The sequence below is a fragment of the Zootermopsis nevadensis genome, unplaced genomic scaffold, assembly GCF_977971745.1.
Source record: "Zootermopsis nevadensis isolate Lab colony 2312 unplaced genomic scaffold, Znev_1.0 Znev_ptg000007l, whole genome shotgun sequence".
NCBI classification, from domain to species: Eukaryota; Metazoa; Arthropoda; class Insecta; order Blattodea; family Termopsidae; genus Zootermopsis; species Zootermopsis nevadensis.
Window position 1 is genome coordinate 12758520 of NW_028259139.1, and position 19487 is coordinate 12778006.

The following is a 19487-nucleotide window of genomic DNA, read 5'->3' on the forward strand; positions in this document are numbered from 1 at the left end:
TCAATTTGCAAGTGAGCGATACAATGAATTTTCATTTTTACTGGATTAACACAACAGATCAGTGGCTGGCCAGTGTTTGCAATGAATGCAACCGAACTACTTGATCTCTTTGGCACAGGAAAACTACACAACTATTCAAATAATCATCTTAATGCCAGTGTGCAATCATTTCAAAGAATTCTGATGCAATACTGTATTAATCATTTATTGAGTGCAGATACATTTAAGACGAAAATCAACATGTAATATTTATTTCAATGATTACACTTTTGTTAGGTAATACATAATCATACAATCATAATTTTTATTGGGAACTAAAAGTGTTTATTTCATTTATTTCCAGTTCATGTTTCATAAAAAGTTCAGTCCTAAATAGATATTAAACATCTTCTGATTCAGCTGGTTAAAATCATGATAGTCAGAAGACAAAAGCAATAAAATTAGCAGTCAAGAGTTAACAAATTTCATTTTGTTGAGCTTCACTGAAGTGGACACTACACAGTATAATACAGGACCATCATAAGCAACTATTCTCTCAAACAAAACGTACACACTACTGCAATTTAAATGAAATGCAGATTAATTCCTCTCAAGAAACAACTTTACTGTACAGTACGTAACTTTGGTACAACAGTCAACATGCTTAATACATAATTTACTCTTCTCATGCTAACTCAGGCCCGTACGAGAAGCATTCTTTGAGCACATTTCATACCAACCAATTTAGCATACTGTGTGACTTCCTCTGCATCATTTGTTGTTCGATCCATCGCAATATAGATGCAATACAACATGGCTCGCTGGTGAGACAGAACCAGTACCTGGGGGCAACAACGTGACACGATTCATACAACATAGAACACCCTCACTGTTTGTCCGGGTTACATTCTTAAGAACTGTGCCAGTCCAAGTCCGTGGTTCAATTCCCGAACGGACTGAAACTTGAGATGAGAGGTAAACCAGGCTTTGGTATATTAATCTGGTTTATATGAACGAAGGAGGTGTGATTAGATGATACTTGGTACACCTCACTTCATCAAAATTTGAGTGATTTTATTAAGTTTTGGCTTTGTCCAATGTATCACATTGGGAAAGAGAGTGGCGCCATCCTGGCGTGTGAAAGTCTCTTCCCCCGACATTCGGTTTAGTGACCGTTGGTTTGGGGCGCCCTAGTAGGTGTGAAGCGACGATTGCCAGATGACCGCTGCTCCACTACGACTCGGACCAATGAAATTTGAATGTGGCTGTTCGGCACGTTTCCGACGTCATAAGTGACTTTTTGGGGGACGAATCGGATTGTCATATTCAATTCAAAATTCAAAAACAGTTACGTTGCGGGAATATAAAAAGCGAGGTTGCGTTGGGGCTCGCTCTCTAAAAGTTCGGTTCTTCAAGGCAAGCAGACAGTTTCTCCTCGATTCATCAAATTACAAGTACAAATACAACAGCCGAATCATCGCGCTGCCCAAAAATCAGCATAACTTATTGAAAGGAATTAAAAGGTGGAATATTTCCAAGGTGACTTCGGTGTGATCTGCAGTTGATCATCCCCACAGATTTCACGTCCTTGGCGCACGGCCGCTCCAACTATCACAGTCCCCGTATAATCCCTGAGAGTCGGACAATCTTGCTCGCCGACAAACCCTTACACCAATTATTATTCCTTATATCCTTCCGCTTTATATCAAGCTGTAACCGCAAGCAAACCGGGCACGCTACTGGGTTTGATCCCGGGGCAACCAGAGTAAGAAGAAAAACAGTCAGCGGAAGGGCGGTTGCAGAACCCCTGACACGTTAAGTTAATACCTTATAATGAACATACACAAAAACATCAGCGGTGGTGTTTATTGATATCGCATTGGCATTCCTGTCTTAAAATTGTCAGAGGAATTAAATAACACGGAGGGATGGCAGAATAGATAGAAAGAAGTGATCTTTGGTTGCTTTGCCTTCTTCTGCACGTCTTTATACACAACCTTGTACAGTACTGTGACAGCCGACATCTCATGTAAAATTTCGGGCACCTTGCCAAAAAATAGTCAACCTCAAAGCAAAGATCAACAAAGTCATTCACCGTCTGGTGGCCTTTCTTCTGAGCACCGACAGACAGACGAGGCCTGCTCTGCGTGCCTGCACAAAGCTGAATCGTACCGTTGCATATCACTGAAAATTCATCACACGACTTCTATCAACCAACACTCACAGATGAACAACAGTTTTACTTCATAGCTACTGGTAGGGCCTCCCTAGCCAGATTGGTCGAGGAGGAGAGGTCAGATAAGACAGGTACCCTGGTCCTCCAGGTTGGGGGTTGGTCGCAAGGCTAACAACCTTGCATCGTAAAAAGGAAGACGTTTCGAGACCTCGATCAAAGCCTCAGAGAGACGGACCTAACAGAGAACCAAATGGAAGAGGAGAATTGAGGAGGCCACAGACCGAATACGGACCGGAGCCATAGAAGAAGAAGAAAGTAAACAAATTATGTATGATAAACACTCATTGTTTTTTTCTGGTTTCCAACAACCTTTAATACACAAATTTCTTACAAAATTGGTACTTACCTCATTTAAAACAATGTCTCCATCCTTGTCCTGAGCAGAGGGATCATCATTAAACCTGCAGTACTTGTTGCGGTCAAGACGCGCCTTACACTCACTGACAGGATGCCATGTATATACTTCAGGACACAGCAGGAATGAAGGGCTGTAACTTGCTTTGTATTGCATTTTTGGACAGGTATGTATGTAGAACCCCATGTAGTAGTACTGCAGGGCATAAGCGTGGCCATGCAGTGACCGTGTCAATGATATCTCTCTGCAAGTTTAAAAACGTAAGACGTTAATGCATTTTCTATGCCTACACAAAGGAACAATAATAAAAGTTTCAACCTGTTCAATGTGTGAAACTTAAAAATGTGTAATGAATTACTCATTTCTTATGTACGGTATTAGCAAATTGATATACCAAGAGAAGCCTTCTGGGTTGAAACACCGTGTATTATTACAAAAAGGCTTCTGGGGTTTCAGCGGAGGGACAGTTCCTGCAGAACCTCAGAAGTTTCTCCGCATATTAAAGCCCAAAACATATGCAGACCGCCACAAAAATTTTAGATCTTACTTAAGCTTCTAAACTCTTGGTATGTACGTACAATAAAGAAATAAATTTCAAATTAATTTAATTAACGATAACTTACTACCCTGACTCGAAAGCGATACACATACCTTAGCGAAGCATAAGTTCCAAGAGACAGCTGACCCAGTTCTGGGTCATAATAGAAGTACACAGAGGATACACAGCGTGGCAGAATGTCAATTACTCCGACAGCAATTAGCCGCCCATCCATCCAGTACTGCTGGTGAAATGACCCATACCCCAGAGGGGGTCCATCCATGGGATGCCATGGCTAGACATAAATGAGTTTTATCAATACTAATAACAGAAGTAGAAATTAGCAGAGCACATGTAACACATAAACAGGAGTGCGTTAGCATATATGATGTATCTCTTTACCAACAGCAGCAAACAAATTTAAGCGCACTCCTTAAATACGGCACAGCTACAGCATTATAAATTTCCTCCCGATATGATACACTTATAAATCTTGTATATTAAGAGCAGCATTTGAAATAAAAATTGGCTACCGACAGTTTTCATGTACTCTGACCTTGAAGAACACAAATATAATACAGACAGGCCAAGGTAAGTCTGTCTGAAACTATTAAATGCATCTGGAAATTTGGTATCGATAAAAATCATTACACAACACTAGAAACAGTCTATATCTTTTATTTAAAAATGCGTTTTGGTACTTAGTGGAATATGATTTATGCCCCAGTGCAATGCAGTATTTGTACTGTTAATTAAGCACCATCAGAACAGAATTTTATATGCAATAAATGACATGAGGCACAGAGTATGCACCTAGCCACTTGTAAATATCTGTGAAATAAATGAGAAGTTCGCCATCCTTCGTTACATTCATACCATTACTGAAAACTGGGTGGCAATGCAACTAACTGCAGGAATAATGGATTCCTCTCGGGCTACCAGCCATGCCAGGCGGTTGAATGGAGAAAACACCATTTTGAGAACAATCTTCATCCTCGGGATTGTTGTTTTCTCCATTCAACCACCTGGCATGGTTGGTAGCCCAAGAATTCGTTAACTTAGTCACCATGAAACCTTCAGATCATACGTAACTACAAGAAATTTCAATGTTCTTCAGAAGGGAACATTAGAATTTAACAGAAACACAGACAGGAAGACACATTCCTAAAGAAACATGTACATACAAATAAATAAAATAGTAGTCAAAGTTCTCAACAAACAACATAATGATCCATATATTTAATTCCAATTCACTGTGTGAATGTCTCCCACAAAAGATTTTCAAGCAGAATTATTTCACAGTGTCAACAGAAATTCCATCAAGAAACTGTTCTAGCAGCTTCTGGTACCAACCTATTACTCCAATAGTCGATTACAAAACAACTGGTCAGTGAAAATGTTAAAATTAACTTAAGGCAAAGGACAAGGCACGCCACAGCCGTTACACTACCTCCAAGGGAGAGTCGACTAAGAACTCACAGAAGAGCTGGGTGTTGCATTCCTCTGGTGGTTCATTGTGTATCGCCATCTGGTATTTAGCAAACAGCACCTGGCTATCCACCAGCGAGCACATAAACTCAGGTGAACCCACCTTCAAAAGCACCAGCTAGAAATACACAAAGCACACAATACAGAATGCAACACCTGGCACCACCTTTGCCTTTGTATAGGACCTACATACGGCAAGAGAAACCAAAGAGTACACTACAGCATGCTCCGTATGCCATATCTTAAAATATGAAACAAGATCTTGTATTTTGCCAGGGTAACCTGATGCTACCCCACGTAATGGTACCTGCACCTTGTCGTAGTGGTGGGGCTTGAGTACCTCAGTGATCCCAAGAGCTATGCTGGCAGTAGCTTAGCTACTGGTAGGGCCTCCCTAGCCAGATTGGTCGAGGGGGAGAGGTCCCTGGTCCTCCAGGTTGGGGGTTGGTCGCAAGGCTAACAACCTTGCACCGTAAAAAGAAAGATGTTTCGAACCCTCGGACAGACGGACCTAACAGAGGACCGAATGGAAAAGGAGAATTGAGGAGGCCATGGACCGAATACGGACCGGAGAGCCATAGAAGAAGAAGAACCTGATGCTAGCTCTTCTAGCAATATTTTGAGATTTCTCGTGCGCAGAACATGAACTTCCACCAACCAATCACTGATATGGATCTGCAACTTCCTTTCTCAAGTACTGCACGAGTACGTTTCTTGTGCTCACAAGCACGTTTCTTGTGCTCACAAGCATTTCTGACGGTACAGCTCCACCCACCTGCATACTGGAAATACTACATAATTTATATACTTTCATTAGACCTGTGGGTAAATTAATTGAAGGAATGGGATTTCATAACCAGCAAAGACAATGCAATTTTCCATTCATTGCTCAACCCAGAACAGATCTGAGGCATATCAAGCTCTCCCCCAATCTGCGAATTCCCAAACAGTCCCATTTTCATTAGACGGATCAATCATGCTACCAGTATGTATCAATCAATCTTATTAATACTTGACATTCAAATACTGGAATGTAATATTTGATTTTCTTGCCGATAAATTTATTTTATGCGGTATGGATCCATCATGCAGACTGTGATTACCTGTATGGGTGAATTTACGAGAAACCGAGTATATTGTCGACGAGTACACTTATCTGGTGCATCGCCATGAACAGCCATCTGGTACTTTCGATACACTTCGTATGCCTGCTGAGAGGTCTGTTCAAATTCAACGCTGGGAGGTGAGGAACGCACCAGGCGGATCTGCATACGTATCACATAACAGGTACATCAACTCATCCCTAGCAATTTTATTAAGATTAACGTCTAGACCAGCGTGGTACAACTGGTGGCCCGTGGGCCAGATTTGGCCCACAACCACTTGTAATGTGTCCCGCAAAATTATTTGTTATTTTTTACTAATTAGTACAACCAATTTATTAAAAATAATTGTTGTAGGAGAAAATTTAAAATAATATACAACTCTGTAGTAGTTTATGCACATTTAAATAAAATTTATATTTCAGCATATGCAATGGTAATTTGTCATTTCTGAAAGTATTATTAAATGCAAAAATAGTGACAGTGGGGGTTTTTTGGCCCTTGGGTCCAACAGGAAAATTATTCTGGCCCAAGCGATGAAAAAAGTTGGACCACCCTGATCTAGACCAAACACAAGAAAGCTGAAAGTAGGAAGACAATTAAAATATTTCTCAACAACAAGTTCATCAAATACACATAACTATTGTGATGTAAAGTGCAGCCAACATAGGTCATAAGAAAATAAAAAAATACCACTTCAATTATTGCAACACGAAATGAGAGTCCACAAATTTCAGTATTTTTTTCACTTCAAGTGGCCCTTGCCAAACGTTTTACAGATGTTCAAAGTTATGAACTCTACAGTATGATCACCATCACAGTAATAATCATTCGTACAATGACACGTCTAAGGCTCTCTACACGTTTGACCAGTTACAGAGAAAAAAGCATCTAATGGGGTTAAGTCATACGAGACCAGACAACACCCAATCTACTGTAATACTCATTCAGAACTGGACAAGTGAGGTTGGTGACTTAATTTATTTAATGACACTATCAGTAGCTGAGAGTAAGCAGTGTCGAATAATGAAATGTGGGGTATATCAAAGATAATGGTCATGGCATAATTTGGAGTACTATTCTGGCATGTGCTGGAGAAAGTGAGGAAAACCATTAAAAAAAACCTCCAACAGGAAAAATGGTCTGGGACTTCTAAAATAAAAAAAAAGAAGTGCCAACACTCGGCTGTGTTATCTGGTAAGCAATGTTAAGCAATGTTAAGCAATGTTAAGTGTGCTGTTCAATTGCAAAATACTGCACATATGACTTATATGCCTTCCTGAGGAAGAGAACCAAACTTGTAATTACACGAAGCCTGTGAGCTGGGTTAGTTGGCAGTGGTTCATTCAGCAAGTCCTCCAGGGACTTGCCCTCTTGTTTTTGCAGCCTTGTCTGCTTCAACAGAGAATCAGCTTCCTCCTGACTCAAGCCCTGATTCAACAGCTTCTGATGTTTGCGCTCCAGTCTAGCCAACTTTGCCTTCTTACATGGTGGTCTGTTCGCATCTGCACCAATGCCTGTCACATTAAATGAAAAGTCATCGCTAATATTTTGTAGAACAGAATCAAAACACTTCTTTCTTCAACCAGCAGAAGTAATTTCAGCTGGCATATAAGGATGTAATAAGGTTGAAAACACATCTGTACAAACTTATGTAATCAAATGGGACAAAAAATTATCCCAAATTCATCCTACTTCAAGGTCCATAACAACGCATAGTGGAAACCGAGTCACTAACATAAAGTTTTAAGTATCTATAATGAGTCTTGACAAAATTGACAGTGGAACCACGGTTTCAGAGAATCTGACGTAAATACGCAAACGCAGCAGTAGCATGAAGTGTGATGCGCCTTTATTTGTATAAATAAATGTTTGTAGAACCTAAACCATTTGTGATATGTAAAATCTGAAAACAGATATGGAAAGCTCAAGAGGTAATACGTATTTCATATGCAATATGTCCGATCCATCTCTTGCGGTTTTCGAGAGGCGGGCGCTTAACGCGCCAGATGCATTGAAAATTGTATGCATTGGTTCATTAAAATTACAATAAATGTATAAACAATTGTAATTACAATAAAATACATTACAGATTCTTAAAGGTCCTTATTTACTGATCATTTTACATATAGGTTACATTAACCTTACTCTTATCATTCCTGAGGAATGAACATTTAAATGTGACTCGGCGCTGGATCTTACACATCTTCGAACAAACACTGTTTTTGCTGAATGACCCTTCCGTATAGATGTATTTACTTCAAAAAAGAAGATAAGTCAATATTGTTATAAAAGGCGATGATCCTTTTTGGTCACAGATACTGCCCAAATGCATATGCCAAGACTCAGCCTCTTATAACCTCACCCACCTGGCCTACAGGTTTTCCGCAGCTCTCCACCTGCCAGACCTGCAACTGTCGCTGCTGCTGTTGGCATTACAGCATCCCCTGATAAGCTGTCTGTCTTGTCACTCTTATCCTGTTTACTCTGTGTGGTCTCCCCTCCATCATGGCTGTTCTCTGGAAAGGCAAGCCAGCCTCTGTCAGTAGACAACAGCGTAAGAATAACACAACATTCACACAGTTCAAACATACCTGCCAAAATACTTGCAGAGAACTTTTAGCATGCTGCTTAAGAAATCATTCATGCTGCACACAACCGTCCATTAACCAAGACAGTCTGCTGGGAGCAGGGTGGGCGTGAACGGCTACGCCATGCTCCTTCACATAACGTGTCCACCCCTGCACTGCACAAACGAAGATTACCAGAGTACAATGTGTTGTGAATAGGAATAGGCAAGATCGACCACTTTCTCCCACCCCTACCTCCTAGCGGACTGCTCTCGGCACGGGGACAGTAACATCAATCTAAAGGTGCTTTTTTGAAAATGTGTCATTAAACTGATATTCTCAAAAATTTTCCTTCGCTTATGTTGTAATGGCTCAGCCAGAAGGCAGAAACGGCAGTTCTATATTTAATGCCTACTTACTTCCCACCCACCCTGTATACAATGCAACATTAAATGTACAGCATATTTTAAGAACACAAATACACCTCAGTTTCGTATCTGTTTGGCTCAGTGGCCCTGAAAGTACTGGGCACAGATTAACGATCGTGAAGTTCTCTTCTGCCGTTCTCCACTTGGCTCATCTAGCCATTTCATTTATACAATTACACTCACCTGATCTTACTAATACATTCAGATCCACTGAGAACACTTTGGTACTTTCGAAGTTCTTTTCTGCTCTCAATGCTTTCTGATGAAGATCTGGGATGTCCATCACTTCAGGAAATTCTAAAATATACACAAATAGGGTAAGAGAGGAATGGTCCATGACACAAAGTCAACTACACAGATTTCCCCCACTTCTCTTTCTCCAAAATTGGACTCATCAGAATGATAAAAACCTTAAAGGCCCCTCATAACATGTTGCTCTCAATTTTGATTTAATACAACAGACTGATTGCACACTTATATAATTTCTTATTACACGCGAAAATTATCAGCACTTCATTCATGAAACAGTACACATCTTCTGACTCCTATATTAACACAAAATATTTTATCTGAAATATTTCTGTTCATCCTTTTCACTTGCTCTAAGTCTAATTATAATCTACTCTTCCTAACCACATATCAATACAGAATCCTCTTTTATGTCACTATTACTGTATTCCTTACCACCTTCATCTTAGTATATGCTAGTCTGTTAACTCCATCAAATGCATCTGTTTCTAACGTACTTCTTATCAATTCTTCTGTATTTCCCTTCCTTCTCCAGTGCAACACACTAACTGACATCAATTTACCACACGAACTAATTTACTGTTACCGCCTCCATCTCGATGTAATGAATCTGAGCCCGTTGATGGCTCTCACAATGAAGCACGCTGCTTTTACGTACCTAATTAGTTTTATTATCTAAAGCAGTGGTATTCAACCTGGGGTACGCGAAGACATCTTAGGGGGTACGTGAAATTTAAAAAATATATAAATTATTTTATGATAAACACTGAATAATCAGTAATGTAATTTATTTAATTTATTTTAGATATAGATTATATACTATGTATAACTTGAATTATACACCAACAACTTTGGGGGTACAAAGTTGAAGAGAAATTATATCTGGGAGTACGCGAACAAAAGAGGTTGAATACCACTGATCTAATGCACTTGAAATAAGAAATCCATTTTTAGGTATTTACAAATTGAAGGGTGACCCAAACATGTCATCAAGAGGTTCATCATAGCAGTGCTGTGCTTCAGTAAGACACTGTATCGTTAAATAGCAAAACCAAAGTTAACCTAGAATGTTCTTACTTACACACAACAATTCCGTGACAATCCTCCTGACACCATATTTGAGTCACTCATTAATTTGCAAGTTCATAATTTATTGATGTGGCATCTTTTAGAAATGTAAAGCACAAATTATAAAAGACTAAAATAACATTCACATGACAACTTTTAGATGAAATTCATTAGAATTTCATTTAAATTAGTTCAGTCCTTCTAGGAGGTAAAACATAAAGATGGACGTGATCCATCGATGCACTCTGGCATTAGCAGTTTATATCCGAGTTCAATTAAATTCTTTATTATTAGTGTACTGCGTTAACAGTCAGGAGGCCAAATACAGATACAACACAAGAGAAAAGCACAATAATAAATAGAGAAAGGTAACAACAAAAGATTATGAGTGTAGAAGACGTTAATATACAAAGGCAACTTTCTACTAACTACATCAAGATCTTTGTAATAATAATTCAATTAAATTCACTCAATTAGATTAAAAGCAGAAGAAATTAAGCAAAACAAACAAGGTACTAAATCAGACAATTTATTTAATTAAAATGATAACTTACAGTTGATCAACGGTAAGTAGAGGAGAGAACGGGGAAAGTATGTAAATATAAATTTATATCGAATGTAATTAAAAACTAATATACGGACAGTAACAAGTTATTACAGAATGAGATTAAAGGAAACAATTTTTGTTTTAAATTTATCAAAGTCCCTGTTTCTGAATGAAAAATTTTTTGGAACAAGACTGGATTCGGTGATATCAACAACCATCATAAAGCATTTAAACGGCATGAGAACTCTGAAACCCAATTGTTTTAACAATGCAACTTGTGATGTTCGGTAAGTCTTGAACTGACTGTCAACTTGACAATCAAAAGATACCACTGCTTCCCTTACCGAAAATAGTACTGCACACCACTGGCTACAATGAACACGGGGAGGAAATCATTAAAGCAAAGGGCTACAGACTTCTGCACGATGTGTTGCAGTTTGTTCGCATCAGTAGTCATAAAAGAATTCCAAAATAACTGAGGCATAACTACAGTAAAATATAACACATACAGGCAGTCAAGTGAAGCGAATGAAAATGTTAAAATGCAAACACGACCCAACAAATTAATGCATAGAAAATACAGTGAAAATATGAATTTGACATGGTTCTTGAATTAAAGTTTAGAATCAATAAATATTCCCAGGTATTTAACAGAGTCAGCACATATTACAGAGGACTTACAAAGTTTAAAATCGTAGAACAGTGTATTAACTTTTCTCGAGAAGGATATAACTCTGGTTTTATTAATACTGAGTTTCATGAAGTTAACAATGCACCAACCTTGTACGGAATCAATGTCAGATTGAAGTTGACTGTAGCTGTTTGGAGATTTAATGACACTGAAGATTTTGATATCATCAGAGAAAAGAATATACCTAGAGTGATTAATTACATTACATAAGTCATCAATGAATAGGTTGAAAAGCAGAGGCCCCAAAACAGATTCCTGTGGAATACCAAATAATCTTTACGGTTAGAGAACGTTTGGATTCTAGATTGCCAGTTACAAGCAAATCTACTAATATCCTTACCAGAGTGCTCTGATGTCAGAATGCTTCCTCCTGGTGATTTCAGATCATCAGCAGCCTTCATGTCTCCGTGGGACAGGTAACGATAAAGTCTTTTCAAAACCTTCTTTTGAGATTTGGATATTTTGAAGTCCAACGCAGCACACCTTGAATATAAAGGCTGACTAGTAACATAGATTTTTGTAACCCTCCAAAATACTGACATCCTATCATAAGCTTTTCCTTTCTACAGCAATACACAAAATCTGTCACTGAATATGGGCTGTATTCACAGTATCTCTGGTTATACAAAGTACTGTAACTTAGCTAATACAAATGGACACCAAACTTGATAGCTTTACCATTTCCCATTTCTTTCATGGCTGAAATAAGTGTAAGCTACTGTCTTTTTCACAAATACAATTCAGATTATATTACAGCCTTCAGTTCCATAATCCTGGTGTAGTAAAAGCTTCAGTCCATTCTATAGTACCCAAATTTATAAATCAAAGTTGCCAAGGCACAATCCGTGACGGGGACAGATTTTTCCTCTAGCCTCTGTGTCCAGACCCGTTTTGGGGGCCCACCCAGCCTCCTATCCAATGGGTACCGGGATACTTTCCCAGGGGTAAAGCATGGCCGGGGCGTGATGTTGACCACTCACCCCCATCCAATGCTGAGGTCAAGAATGAGTAGGAGTTATACCTCCTCTACCCCCAAGTGCCTGCATGGCATATAGTGGGACAGCTTTACTTTTTACTTTTATAAGTTATTACTTAATTATACCCTCAGACTAAACAAATCATAAAAGCATGAAACTGAATATGATGGAAATGACAACATCAGACTCATTTCCCTAATATTATTGGCCCATACACAATAGCCTTCAAAGAAACTTTCACCAACTTCCTTTTACAATAACTTGTTTGACACAAAAAGAAAATTATGAACTGTTTGATAATATAAAAAGCACAGTAGACAGCTATATATTAAAAAGACAGGATTGTAAGATTCATAAATAATATCAGATTGGAAACAGTAGTTCATGTTAGGTCTAATACATATAATTGAATGCAAAAAGAAATGGGGTTAAGTACATCTGAATAATCTATGTTAGACCTACTTACTAACTCTTTCATTCATATTTTATTCTAATCAGTCCACCAATATAGCTACAATAATTTTGTATACACATCCATGAGGAGCTGGCAGTCTTTTAGCTTAGTCTTGAGACTAACTACTACACCTAAAACTGAAAGCAGTTCCATTGCACACTGCTCCAGCACACAATTCATATCAGTTAATATAATTTACTGCTCAACTGCGTTCTTTACAACAGATGACTTGATGGGGGTTCCCTTAGAGAGTATGAAATGGAACTTACATAGTCTGCAATTCATACTTCAGGCAAGTAATGGGCAAATCAATATACTAATTTTAACACTCCTCTGAATATTTTTTGTTAATACATACCTGATGGTATACATTGGGCAGCAAGTTATATGCATTGTAGGTTTGTAACAGTATCTTCCACTTCTTCGCCATCCGCGATCAACCAAATCTTGATAGTCATGAACTGTCATGTTATGGGCCCACATACCTGAAAATATGTGGTAACATGTGTCTGTAGTATGTAATGCCTACTGATATATTAAAACGTGAATAAATTAGCTCCTGCTCGGCTTACAAACCAGACAAACAAAGAGGTAACTATTTTAATGTGCTACTTACCATGGCTATAGTTTGTATCTGTAGAGTTGCAGTAGCCACAACGATATCCTTCATGTTCAGCATAATATTCAACAATACTATAGTCCCTACCCGACATCTACGTTTTCAACAGACTACCAGTACCTAGAAAACTTAAAACACATACGGAAGTAGTATTTCCAAACTACGCAACGTTTCATTCTATTGTTTCTTTGTTCAATTTTAATCGATTTATAATAGCAACGTGAACGCACTCAAGAACCTGTAACCGTTGGCTCTTCGGTTTTACTACGACCAAGAAAGTTGTCAGTGTTGTTGTAACATTCATCAAACACAACCAACATAAAATTTTGTTTTGTAAGAATAATATTGCGAAATGTTTGGTCGTTCTTATGGAATGACTATTCTCTATGAGTGTCTATTTGTTTCTTAGCTTAAATCCTCGTTATCAAACAGTTCTCCCAAAAGAAATGTACCCCCGCGGCAGTCAACGAAAATAACAGTATCATCTGTGACACAGAATTAATCCATGGAATGTACGCGGTGAATGTGTGTATCGTAGTGGGAGGTTGAGAAAGAAACAAACAAAAATTCGGAAGTATAAAGAACGAAAATGTGTAGCGTTTATTCCGTTCCATTATTGTTTCTTAATCTTGGAGGAGAGATGATATACATTTTGAACCAAAGATTAAATGCTCAACGGATACCAAAGGATAAAGCGATGAAAGGCGGGTGCCAACCTCAAGATTCTATTGTTTTGGCCATCTTCGAAGCCGGTCCATATTATTGGAAAGGATTATACCTGTAGATGTGCCAGTGTGTTAACACCTGCATGTTACCATGCTTCCCTAATTTGCTGATAAATTCCTAACCAAAATACCTTATAGAAAGATTAGTTGCATTTGTTTTGCATTCAGAAATGTACAAAATAATACATTTCTAGAACCAGTTACTGATTTGCACACAGCTTTGCAATACGCCTATGGTACACTGTAGATGGATGGCGTAGTCAGTGATTAAAATTAGAATATATGTGCATTCCATAGTTACTTCACATTATGAGCTAAGAATGTAGAAGTCAAACCCTTTGAAGCTGGAGTAATATTCAGGAATTAATTCCATACCACAAACAAAACACATCACTTCACAATTGCAAAGGCCAATAGGTTAATGCTGTTTTAAGGAAAATCATTTTACAGTGAGAATCATACAAAAAACACAAATACAACATGCAGAGATTGTTGGAGCAAGTGGTATACATAATTCCCACTGGGCTTTGAAGGGTTAATGACAGAGCCCAGGGATTTTATTTAACTTCCACCACTGCTTCTGCACACACCAATGAGATTAGGGGGGCCTTCCCCAACATTAAAACAACCAAAGCATAAAACCTAATTCCTGTCCTCAGTCCAATGCTGACAGCTTTCTTTTCATGCTTTGGAGGAAGGGCAACTTTCATTTTTCAGATTACTTAGAAGTTTGTCAGTATAGTGACTAGCTACAGGCTAGTTGACTGGGATTCGATCCCCAATGGGTGCAGAGGATTTTTCCTGTAGCCTTTGCATCCAGACTGGCTCTGGGGCCCGCCCAGTCTCCTATCCAATGGGTACCGGGGGTAAAGCATAGCCAGGGCATGATGCTGACCACACACCTCCATCTAGTGCCGAGGTCAAGAATAAGTAGGAGCTATACCACTTCTCCCCACTGTGCCTACATGGTGTATAGTGGGACAGCTTTGCTTACATATCTGCTCCCTTTTTCTACAATCCTGTTAATGAGTTAGTGTTTCTCTCAAGATGAGTGAAATTTTATGAAATTGTTTTTCAGTGATGAATGACATTGTGGGCATTATGCTCAATGAAAAGTTCCTGATCCAGCTATTTAAACCTCAGACAGTTTACAACAAGACAGCCCTTCGAAAACTTTTTGAAGATCTTGCTCATGCTTCCATTATGAGGCTAGACGAAGCAAGCATGGACAAGCTGTATGACCTTATGATAATGGCTTTCAAGTACCAGGTGCTAATGGCACGCCAGCCACTTGAACTCATACTGATCACACTGAACCATGTAGACGCTATTCGGAACTTTGTCTCTGCGCCTGCCTTACAAACCCAAATTGATAAAACATACACAATGCTTATGCAAGTAAGGACTATTACATAATTACTGTTGCAATATTTTTCATTATTCCATTCACATATCTTACATGATCCAATTTATTTAAGCTTTGTCACTATGAAGAAAGACTATTGTCAGAAACGCTGCATTTTTTGTTATTCCATAGCTATAGTTTATTGATTTCGGACAAAAACCCAAGGCACTATGACAGTGATTTACCATGAAACAGGTTAATACCGTGAAAACGTTTGGAATTGTCACGTTCTTTCAACCACCAGCTGCCTTGGCTAGATAATTCTATATGAAAATCCCACATAACACCTTTAAATAGACCATGAATTGTTTTGTCCAATCCATTGTAACTCAGTTCATTATCAGTACAGTTAATACATAATTTAACACATCATCATTCATCAGAGATTGTCCAGCATTGTTTAATAGTTTCCTGTTTCTTCTAGATGTATGCTCACCTTTCGATAGGTGAAATGCAGAATGTGAAATACAGTCTGCTCAACTTCTTGCAGGGCCACAGGGTGAGGGTGTCTGTGTTTCTGAGACATAAAGTTCAGAACACTGATGGTACCTTTGTAATTCCAACATCTGGACCTGTTCCAGCAGGTAATGAGCTGCCATGTTGATAGATTTTATAACATCTCATTGATTAGGCGCATTTCTGAAAAGTGTACTTCAGATTCTAAAATAGAGGATATACTACACATAATATGGTCAGAATTCATTCTGATTATTTGCCTTGTTTCCATATGCATCTGTGCCACCTGTAACCTTCTGGTCAACTTGGAAATTCTTTAGTTGACACGTGTCCACTATCAGTTGATATTTTTGTCCACTGTAAACAAAACCAACCACCACGGTAGCCGAGCGGTTAGAACGCTGGCCTTGTAATCCTGGGGTCCCAGGTTCGATTCCCAGGGGTGCCCGAATTTATAATGTATTGGGCAAGGCCGTGGTCTAAGCAACACGGAGTTTTCCTCCCGGGCTTCCCTGGTTCCTCCATGGCATCCCAACAATTACTCCACAGAAAGCAATGGCAAACCATTTCTGTATCACCTGCCTAAAAAACATATACAAACAGGTCCCAGTCCGAGAAAAGGATGGAAGGATCCTGTTCATAATATGTCGCCAACCTCCTGTAAAGGAGACGGCGTAATAAAGAAGAAGAAACAAAACCAACAGAAACTGCCACACTAATTGCTTGCAAATCTGTTGCTCCTTTTTATAATTTTCTTGAATTTTTGTAATACAGTTTTGTATTACAAGCAATTAGTCAACAGTATAAACACGTACTTGTAATTGCTTTTAGGTTGTGAAATACCAGGGTGTATCCGCTCATTTGATCCTGATGGTATAGTATGTCAGACTACACATTTTCCTGCAGGCGGAGAATATGCGGCTGCCTGCGAACCTGGTTCAACGGAGATGCATGGAAACAGAGGCACGGACCTTGGGTGTAACATGTGAGGACATCTGATGTGTCTATGCAATTTGCCTTAGAAGCCTTGTTGAAACATTGGGTTGAGAATGTAGTTTAGTTAAACAACAAATACAAAATTATGTTGGACAACCTCTTTGAAAGTGCCATCAAGGAAGAACATGGCTGGCTGATATTAAAATGGATCCTACGGAAGCTGTTTTTGGGGGATGTGAAGTGGATTAAACTGTCAGGATCACGCCCAGTGGCAGGCATGTGTTCACTGTTCATTAGGTACTTTTGTATGTTCTGTTAAGCATTTTCAAGTCTTTATTTACAGATATGAGCCTTAAGGTAAGTTTTCCTGCCTACATAGGGGAGGATGAAATCAAAAATGGGAACACTTATATATTTAACTTTCTTCTGTAAACCTTAATCATGAACAGTTTAATTGAAAATTTGCTTGACGATGTTTTCTGTACAATGACATTTTGATAAAATTCGGTGTTAAAAAACGGTTTTTTACGATGAATAATACATTCAGTGAAAAGGACAAACATTCTAAACTTAGTGGGGACTTTGGACTGTTATGAAACTTAATTCCTTAATTACAGTTACACAGTGCCAGCGACAACTGACATGTCTCCAATGAATACATACTACGGCAACAATAACCCGTTGGAAAATATTGGGGCTGTGGGCAACGGAGCAAAGTATCAGGACCTTGAGGCAGATGAATTCTTACTGGGGAAGGAGGAATTGAATTTACTCATGGCCCAGTTGTTAGGCAGCCAAGCCGAACAGAAGCAGGGATTTGGTAGCAAGGAGATTATACGACTCAGTTTATTTGGCTTGGGGGAAGAAAAAGAATCGTAAGTGGATCTGCCCCTATTTTCATACTGATTTTCACAAGAAGCTTTCGATACTTCACTCAGAATTTCCTGCAGAATGATTGTTTTTACTCTGCATAATTCACAGTTCTTTTACAATGATCAGAACTGATGGTTTATAAAAATGGTCTAGAAACACATTATTTGACCTTTCTGTTAAAGTGAACATTTTCCTCCAAGAAGCGAGTAACATTATAAAACAGCGGTTCTTAATCTTTGGTCCGAGGTTCAAATCGTAGAAATGGCTGCAAGCCAGATATGACATCTGTTCACAGGTTTTTTCAAATCCTGTCACTTTCAGACTAGAGATGCATATAAGGATTTGTAAAATGTGATGTTGCCTGAATTATTATTTTGATAAGTAAGGTATGTTGCTGAAATTCACATTTCAGAAATCCCACCTTGCAAAAAGAGGAACTGGAATCAAAGAACTTCATTCGTATCGATGCTAGGACCCGCACTTCCACCGCAGCTCTAGAGAAGGTTTATGATGAGATGACCATGCAGAATGAAGAACTGCAACAAGATGAAGACAAAGAACAAGACCTCCTTGATTTACTTGACAGTATGATGTAGGAAGAAATTACGTCACTAAAATTCACCGTGTGCCTACAACTGGCTATCGCTGACAACTGTAAATTACAAAATCACCAGACAAAAATCTTTCCATGTGATGATTAAATATAAATTCAAGTAGGTGGTTACAATGTATTCTAGTCATTACAAATGTGATCAATGTACAATGTGACTTTGTACTGTCGTATCAGTTTCAACATGGAAATCACTGTCCAGCTCCACCATCTGGTGATCTTTCTTTCGTCACAATTGTTCCGTTTTGGTAACACACAATTTTTACCTTCTTGTGTATATATTTCAGAAGAGATTTTTCTTCAAGTATTATGTTTTCTGAAGTTATTTGTTATTTTAGGAATTTTCATACACTATAAGACTTATAAATGAGCCGGGATAGCTCAGTCAGTATAGTGACTGGCTACGGGCTGGATGGCCGGGGTTCGATCCCCGACTGGGGCAGAGGATTTTTCCTCTAGCCTCTGCATCCAGACCGGCTCTGGGGCCCACCCAGCCTCCTGTCCAATGGGTACCGGGGTCCTTTCCTGGGGGTAATGCGCAGCCCGGGCATGATGCTGACCACTCACCCCCATCTGGTGCTGAGGTCAAGAAAGAATAGGAGCTATCCTCCACTCCCCCCAAGCGCAAGACTTATAAATGAAGAACAGATGATAAAGATGGAATGGCAAATATTACATATAACACAACCTTGCCTTACAGATGCACTTATCACAGATTCATATGATTTTAGTATTAATGGTTCGCATTGAACGCTTTGGAGACTTGTTGCCAATTGTGGTGTTCAAACAATAGCATACCTAGGATTTAATTTTGTTGGTTTAATATAGTATTTAAATTGCACAAAATATAAATCTGTGTTTTCTTGTCGAGGATACAGAATTACGACAAATGTAAAATACTGGTCATGATACCACGGGCAGTAGTAGGTTAACATTTCAGAAGAACAGAAGAATAAGATGAAGAAGAAAACACAAAATGTATACTGCTAATAGTGTAGTTAGTTTGCAAACATGAAAGTCCGTCTTGCGAGTTTGGTATGGGGTACGTACTGCAAGTAATTATCATGCGGACATTGCTGTGTTAAAATGTAAGCTTGTCTAAAAAAAAATATTCGTGTACCTCAACATTCCATTTTACTGTATACTTATTCACAATTCATCCGTGGTATTGATGAATCTT

General features: G+C 38.8%; 2 protein-coding genes across 5 annotated transcripts; one reads left to right on the forward strand and one right to left on the reverse strand.

Moving 5' to 3' along the window:
- Nucleotides 1-191: 191 nt before the first annotated feature.
- Ate1 (arginyltransferase 1) lies at nt 192-13665 on the reverse strand. 3 transcript variants are annotated; one of them, XM_087344306.1, is made up of 11 exons: nt 13300-13665; nt 13042-13168; nt 11593-11735; nt 8881-8994; nt 8069-8218; nt 7008-7216; nt 5700-5861; nt 4559-4714; nt 3222-3403; nt 2562-2814; nt 192-821 (listed from the first exon to the last, which is right to left on the reverse strand). In XM_087344306.1, exons 1-11 carry the CDS (start codon nt 13394-13396, stop codon nt 675-677), a joined length of 1740 nt encoding a protein of 579 aa, XP_087200432.1. In that variant the 5' UTR covers nt 13397-13665; the 3' UTR covers nt 192-674. The 3 variants fall into 3 exon arrangements, with proteins under 3 accessions (XP_087200432.1, XP_087200434.1, XP_087200433.1); XM_087344308.1 differs by lacking the exon at nt 5700-5861; XM_087344307.1 differs by lacking the exon at nt 4559-4714 and having other exon boundaries at nt 13300-13632.
- Nucleotides 13666-13775: 110 nt separating this feature from the next.
- Nucleotides 13776-18617, forward strand: OSCP1 (Organic solute carrier partner 1). 2 transcript variants are annotated; one of them, XM_087344309.1, is made up of 6 exons: nt 13776-14054; nt 15106-15425; nt 15857-16016; nt 16720-16873; nt 17442-17699; nt 18110-18617. In XM_087344309.1, the coding sequence occupies exons 1-6, from the start codon at nt 13892-13894 to the stop codon at nt 18291-18293; spliced, it is 1239 nt and encodes a 412-aa protein (XP_087200435.1). In that variant the 5' UTR covers nt 13776-13891; the 3' UTR covers nt 18294-18617. The 2 variants fall into 2 exon arrangements, with proteins under 2 accessions (XP_087200435.1, XP_087200437.1); XM_087344311.1 differs by having other exon boundaries at nt 13776-14006.
- Nucleotides 18618-19487: the final 870 nt, after the last annotated feature.

What these genes read in the sequence shown, in the direction of transcription:
- OSCP1 (XM_087344309.1), top strand. Translation starts at nt 13,892, where the DNA reads ATGTGTAGCGTTTATTCCGTTCCATTATTGTTTCTTAATCTTGGAGGA. An exon ending in TTTGGCCATCTTCGAAGCCG is followed by an intron (nt 14,055 to 15,105) that starts GTCCATATTATT and finishes ATTGTTTTTCAG; the next exon opens with TGATGAATGACATTGTGGGC. An exon ending in TTGGGGGAAGAAAAAGAATC is followed by an intron (nt 17,700 to 18,109) that starts GTAAGTGGATCT and finishes TTCACATTTCAG; the next exon opens with AAATCCCACCTTGCAAAAAG.
- Ate1 (XM_087344306.1), bottom strand. Translation starts at nt 13,396, where the DNA reads ATGTCGGGTAGGGACTATAGTATTGTTGAATATTATGCTGAACATGAA. An exon ending in TCGTAAATTCACCCATACAG is followed by an intron (nt 4,715 to 5,699) that starts GTAATCACAGTC and finishes GTGTATTTCTAG; the next exon opens with CTGGTGCTTTTGAAGGTGGG. An exon ending in GAGACATTGTTTTAAATGAG is followed by an intron (nt 822 to 2,561) that starts GTAAGTACCAAT and finishes TGTTGCCCCCAG; the next exon opens with GTACTGGTTCTGTCTCACCA.